This window comes from Lactuca serriola, chromosome 7 (genome assembly GCF_051521515.1).
Source record: "Lactuca serriola cultivar US96UC23 chromosome 7, Lser_US96UC23_V15, whole genome shotgun sequence".
NCBI lineage: Eukaryota > Viridiplantae > Streptophyta > Magnoliopsida > Asterales > Asteraceae > Lactuca > Lactuca serriola.
In genome coordinates, this window is record NC_136414.1 from 72868876 (window position 1) to 72875679 (window position 6804).

The 6804-nt window shown below is 35.3% G+C and overlaps 1 protein-coding gene across 1 annotated transcript; it reads left to right on the forward strand.

Moving 5' to 3' along the window:
- Positions 1-4584: 4584 nt before the first annotated feature.
- Positions 4585-6217, forward strand: LOC145061954 (putative carboxylesterase 18). Its single transcript, XM_079009552.1, has 2 exons — positions 4585-5245; positions 5640-6217. Exons 1-2 carry the CDS (start codon positions 4637-4639, stop codon positions 6072-6074), a joined length of 1044 nt encoding a protein of 347 aa, XP_078865678.1. The 5' UTR covers positions 4585-4636; the 3' UTR covers positions 6075-6217.
- The last annotated feature ends 587 nt before the right edge of the window (positions 6218-6804 follow it).

Sequence of the window (6804 nt, forward strand, 5' to 3'; positions counted from 1 at the left end):
ATGCCCAACTGTATGGTTCTTGTTTGATTTATTACTTTTGGGTGGATCATCTTTTTGACTGTTTATTTGATTTCGATTATGTATGGCTTTTGCATTGTATGGAAGACCAGGATTTTCCCTCTCACAATTGTACAGAAGACCAGGATGTAGCTCTCGGAAATGGAGTTTAGGTTGGGCTTATTTATTCCTTGGGTGGGGCCCGTTATGAATGGCTAGGTTGGACCCGTTATGTATCGTTGGGTTGGTCCAGTTATGTATGGTTGTGTGGGGCCCATTATATATGTTTGGGCGGGGCTCGTTATGTGAGTTGGGTTGGACCTATATACTCTTGGGCTGGGCCCGTAACGTATGATATATGTATGTAGTTAGGAGATTTATTGCTCGATGTCAGAGTCGAGGATTGTACCTGGATGCATTGTATGTATGGTGGAATTATGTAGTATACTGGGAACTCACTAAGCTTTACGCTTATATTTGTGGATTAAACATTTTGCAAGTCATTCGTAAGAAAATCTCAACGAGACTATACACCCTCATTGGAGGTATTCGTTTATGCGGTTTTGTAAACTTAACTTTGACAATGTATGGTTTCAATCAAGCAAATGTTACTCAATGGTTTTTCGAAACAAAGGGTTACTTAGTTAAGCTGTATTATGAACAAAAATATCTATATAATTTTTGGGACATTACAAAGTTATACCATATTTATATAGAGGGTCGTCTATGTTCACGATTCGCCTAATCGAGCACATTAATTAAAGATGGGGCACGGACACGTTTAATAAACAACTTCAGTCTGCTTCCTATGGATCAACTTGATTTTTTTTGAACGAAATTTATAATAGGCTATGGATCAACTTAAATTTATGTCATAGAAATTTATATTCACCTTAATATTTTGTAACTTAATCTTAGATATCGATCCAATATTCAAAACAAGAAATTTTCCAGTTTCACCATTGAGTTTAAGAGGTCCATCTTTAGATCTTATGTGTAAAAAAAATGTGCTACCCCTGAAATTTTTTCTTGGATCTGTCACTGCCTATTCCCACTTCTACCTTATATTCATGAACCAAATCAAAGCTTATGATGATCTTGAAGCCCATATTCATAAACAAAATATGGAAGGTTGCTTTATAAGCAAATACTGATTTTTGAATTTGGACATGTTCAACACCATTTCATTATCATGTTACTTGCTTAACATCTTTTCAAAAACTGATATTCTACAAGGGTTAGATCTATTATCATGTTCTGTTAGTATGTTAGCATTTAGGATTTAGGCCTAATTTCCTTAGGGTTTAGGTTTAGGTTTAGGTTTAGGCCAATGACCCTTTATGTATCTCTATGTATATGAGGTTTAACCCTCACTATTAATCAAACAATCTATTATCTATCATAATATCACAGCTCTAGGTTAAAACCCTATTGTTGACCACAACCCGAAGTCGTCACCCTCCACGTCTGACAACCTTATGTAGTAGCCGACCTTACTTCTTATGAAACTAAGTAAGGGCTTAGGGCCCCCACTTAACCCAAATCCCGATTAGTGTTTCTCCAAATTGTACACGCCACAGATTAACAAAAATCATCAAAACCAAGCGACTGTTCTTCTTCTAATTTTCCTTCTCGACTTCTCATTCTCTGATTCTCCATTCTCAGCAGAAGCAAGCATTAACCGCTACCAGTCTACAAAATCGATTGGATATTGATCGATTCCTGAATCTTGATTAGTTGATTCTCGATTCTTCTTCTTCCTTTGAAACAGTAAAACAATATGTTAAGTTTGATATGTTATTATTCTTCCTATGATAATCTGATTAGTTCATTCTTGATTCTTCTTATGTTTGATAATTGATATTTTCTTTTTCTTCCTCTAATAACCAAGCGTCTGTTCTTCTTCTTCCTTTGATAATTTGTCAATCTGATTCTCCATTAGTCTATTAGGCTTATGTTTGATATGTTATATGTATAATAGTTTTTGGACCTTCCATTATCTGAATATTTGAATCTGATTATTAGATTATCTATTAGGGTTACTGTTTGCTTTATTATATGTGTAAAAGTTTTTGACCAAAAAAATGAGCACAGACTTTGGTGGATCAATTGTTAATTTTTTTTCATTTATGAATTATGACGTGGTTCTGACTTTTGTGGATGTTCTAGTAGTTTAGTTTGAACTTTAAATGTGTAGTACATCAAAATTGAATCAAGTTTGAGACGTTCTTTTGTTGGAAGATGGAACGAATTTGAGTTTTCTCAAGGTCAAGACCGTGACGAACTCAATTTCTCAAGGCTGTTAAGAAATCACTGTGACTACTGACAAACAAACAAATCATGTATTTCCATTAATCTATAAATTATAATCCATTACTTCCGGTTTATTGTTTGTTCATTTGTAATTGTCTTGGTGAGAGTTATTATTAATCAAATAATCAATAATGATGTCTAAGAGAAAATACAAATTAGGGGCTTCAAAAAAGAAAAGAAAAATGTAACAAGAAGCTTTTATAGAATCATAAAAAGGGTAATTTTTAAATATTTTAACTACCAACAAAAATACTGATAATAAAAATTTTAATAAAGAATTTGCATCTAAAAGTATTAGAAAAATTAACTTAATGTCCTAAATATATTCACAAAAAACATATACATAATAAAAAATAAATTAAACTCCGCAATTTATAAACTTTTTAGTTTATTATTGTCTGTCCTAAGCACAAATAAAAGATGAGGGGTTTATAACATTAAGTATAATAAATTTCAAAAAAACCTAAATTTTTGGTTCGCTTAGAGTCCCGAACTGTATGAACCGCCTCTGTATATACACAAAAATTCTTCCTCACCGTTGTTGTTTCTAGTTTTAACCATTAAAGTTGTTGTCACCACCGTTGCATCAAGATCTAGTCGCCACCTGCAGATCTTACTGTCGTCGTCGCTACCGGTGATGCGTCCAATTCTTGATCTCTGTCGGCCTCCCCCTTCCGCCTTTTATCGTTATCTATGTTTTATGTTTCTTTTGTTTTTCTAGTTTAATCATCTTTTCCCGATCAAATTGCAGAAGGATATTCATATGTTAGCATTTAAGGTTTAGACCCAAGACTCTTCGCCTAGTTCCCGAATCGGAAGGAAAGTTAGGAGGGAAACTGATCATTCCATTTCCCTCCACTTCCTTCATTTAATGAAACTTAGGAACACTAATTTTTTTTTTATTTTCTTCTCATTTCCATCCATTTCTTTTCCTTTCTCTCGTTAAGTTGTATTTAGGGTTTAGGTTAGGCCAATAACCCCTTATATACCTATTTATATGAGGTTTAACCATTACTATTAATCAAGGTTGCAGAAAACGTTAGACGTTAGCTAGACGATGAACTGGGGTCTAGGGATTAATCGGCTAAGCGGGGATTAATCGGGGACCATTAATTATTAAAAAAATTATTCGAAATTTTATAAATATAACTTTAATCGTAAGAATATAAATAAATAAGCATAAAAGTTTAATAATAAATTTAACAAACACAACAATTTATCATCCAATTAATAAGAAAAGTTATTCAAATTTTAATATATTTTAAGAAAAGAAGTAAATTTGGGTATTATATATTTCATAACATATAAATTTTGAAAATTTTAGAGAAAAATTTTAAAATTTAATTTTTAATTTTTATATATATTAGTTGAACATTGAGATACTATGAGCTTTTGAAATTTTGAAATTTTTGGTTTAATATTTAAATTATTGAAAATTTGAAAATTTGGCCGATTAGGCCGCTTAGGACCGATCAGGACCGCCTAGGACCGATTAGAACCGTCTAGCTCCGACATTGATTCCCTTTGACCAAAACCGATTAGCCTTAATCATATTCGGTTGAAGACCGCCTAGCGATTAATCCCCGATTAATCGGCCGCCTAGACCGATTTTTACAACACTGCTATTAATCAAACAATATATTATCTATCAATATCTTGCTTATCGCCCTTTTTAGAAACACATATTGTACAAGGGTTGGATCTATAAGGCCATCCGATATGGAGACATTTTACGCATATAAATCCTATGTGGATCCTATATTGAGGAGATGTCCACTAGTAAACACCACCCCAGGAGCTATTGATTGTCTTATGGAGTGGTGGCTATAAACGAATGTTCACTAATTCCTTTATATTGATCTCTCTCTTCCTTTTCTCTTGTTTATTGGTTCTTCCTAGTGAACACCATTCTAAAAGTATAATGAATTCGTTGTGAAAGGGCATATGATGAGGAATTTTTTTTCATGCGTATTGATACCTAATGACCTAATATGCAACCAAAGTCATAATTCATATGATACAACAAATGGGTCGATTTTAAATATGGTCGGCTTCAACATCCTAACATCCTTTATTAATGGCGTCTCCAATGATCGATTATGATCTCAAAGGCAATAAGGACCGTTTATACAATTTACTCTAATATCAAATGGGCCACAAACTCAAAGAAATAAAAAATGGAACGATAAATAATTTTATTAAAAAATGCAAAAATCACACACGAGTACAATAAAATAAAAATATATAATATAATTTTAATTCTTATAAATTACACATTTATCAAATATTATCACGGATTCACGGACTCTCATTTCTCTTTGATTTCATGTCAATGGAGGACACCGCCGCTAAACCTCCACCACAGTCGTCACTCTCCTTACCATGGAGAACACGCATTGCTGTTTCCGTTCTCTCCACCGTCACCGACGCAGCATGCCGGAAAAACGGCACTGTCAACCGTCGTCTTCTTAGCTTCGTCGACTTCCGGAATCCGCCAACGGCAAAATCAATCAACGGCGTAGCGTCACACGACGTCGTCGTAGACGAGGCTCGTAACCTCTGGTTCCGTGTCTACGTACCTACACAACACGCCGGTGAAGATCTCCCAGTGATCGTGTTCTTTCACGGAGGCGGATTCGTCTTCCTAGCCCCCGATGTCCTGGTATACGATGCCGTTTGCCGTCGGTTCGCGAGAAAAGTGCCGGCAGTCGTTGTTTCTGTGAACTATCGCCTTGCGCCTGAGCATCGGTTTCCGGCGCAACATGATGATTGCTTCGATGTGCTTAAGTTTCTGGATGATGAAGAGAATAGGTCAAAATCGTTGCCGGAAAATGCGAATCTGTTGCGTTGCTTTCTCGCTGGAGATAGCGCCGGTGGAAACCTATCTCATCATGTTGCTCAAAGAGCGTGTGAATTCAACTTCCAGCGACTCAAGGTATATTAATCGATACTCAACCAGATTAATTACTCTGTCATTATTTACAATCAAATAGTTCCGATTCCAAATTAAGAAAAACAATTTCATAAACATCTGTTGTGAATCATGTGAGCAATTATTAATCATCTCATAAAAATCGATTAACAGATCGATCGTTGTTTTCCCCATGATCTAATCCAGTGAACCACTCATTTATTTGACTCTGACATTAAAGAAATTCTGGTGTTTACCATTGACGTCTGCATCAATCTTCTCACCAACCACTACCAACTTTAAATTTAATTCAAATTACTACAGCCACAACGTGTCGTTCACTATCTACATCACACTCATCTTAAAAGTTTCTGCAACCATATTAATTATTGGTTATAACGAAAACTTGCATCACCAGGTAATCGGAGTAGTAGCAATTCAACCGTTCTTCGGCGGAGAAGAGCGGACGGATTCCGAGATCCGCCTTGAGGGAACACCAATAGTCTCAATAAAACGAACAGACTGGATATGGAATGCATTTCTGCCACAAGGGGAAGGGTTCAACCGGGACCACCCAATCATCAACGTTAGCGGCCCAAACGCGGTGGAGATATCAAAACTAGACTTTCCGGCGACGATGGTGGTGGTGGCGGGGTTCGACGCCTTACATGACTGGCAAAAAAGGTACTATGAGTGGCTGAAAAAGTCAGGGAAAGAAGTGTATTTGTTTGAGTATCCAAACATGTGCCATGCTTTCTATATCTTCCCGGAATTGCCTGAAGCTGGACAACTTATTATGCAGGTGAAAGACTTCATTCACAAGGTATCGAGTAATGTTGTTGCTACTTTGTAGACAACGTAGTACGTTGGTCCATTATTCCTTTTAATACTTATGCATTATTAGTTGTACCAAAGTACTTTTTGTGGGGTTTTAACCTTGATGATCTATGGCCTAATGGCCCATAAGTGGCTATGCAATAGTACAATCTTTAAATACTCGTTAGTGAAGATGATGAAGTGGGATAGAATGATAGATTCTTGAATATACTTTTGTCTTGTTGCAAAAAATAGGGAAGCTGATTTTAACACTGAATATGACGAAACACAACAATATGATTAGATGAAATTTTGTAATCGAAATGAGAGCTTAAGCATTGCCTAAGTAATTATGAAGATGCCCATGGCTATGGCTATGATATTTGATATTGAACAAAACGATGCCACCAGATAGTTAGTGAGGTCTTGCAAACATAACAAAAATCCAACATGTCTTTTTAGGCCTTTTAGATGGATAAATAGACATTTTATTAATGACATAACAGAGAGACCCAAACTCGGTTTATGGAAAATGTAAGCACAAATATCAAATAAGTTGAAGGAAAATGACATTTTTTTTTTGCCTCAAGCAAATTCGAAAAGAATAAAACAATGTAATGTAGAGATGAGCAGTTAATATCAAATCCCGATCTCGTACTGTAACCATATCTGTATTGAATTTAAACATATGAGACGGTATTTGATACTCTAAAATCATGAAATTCAAGATTCGATACAATTAGTACCGGTGCTAGAATTGAAAACCG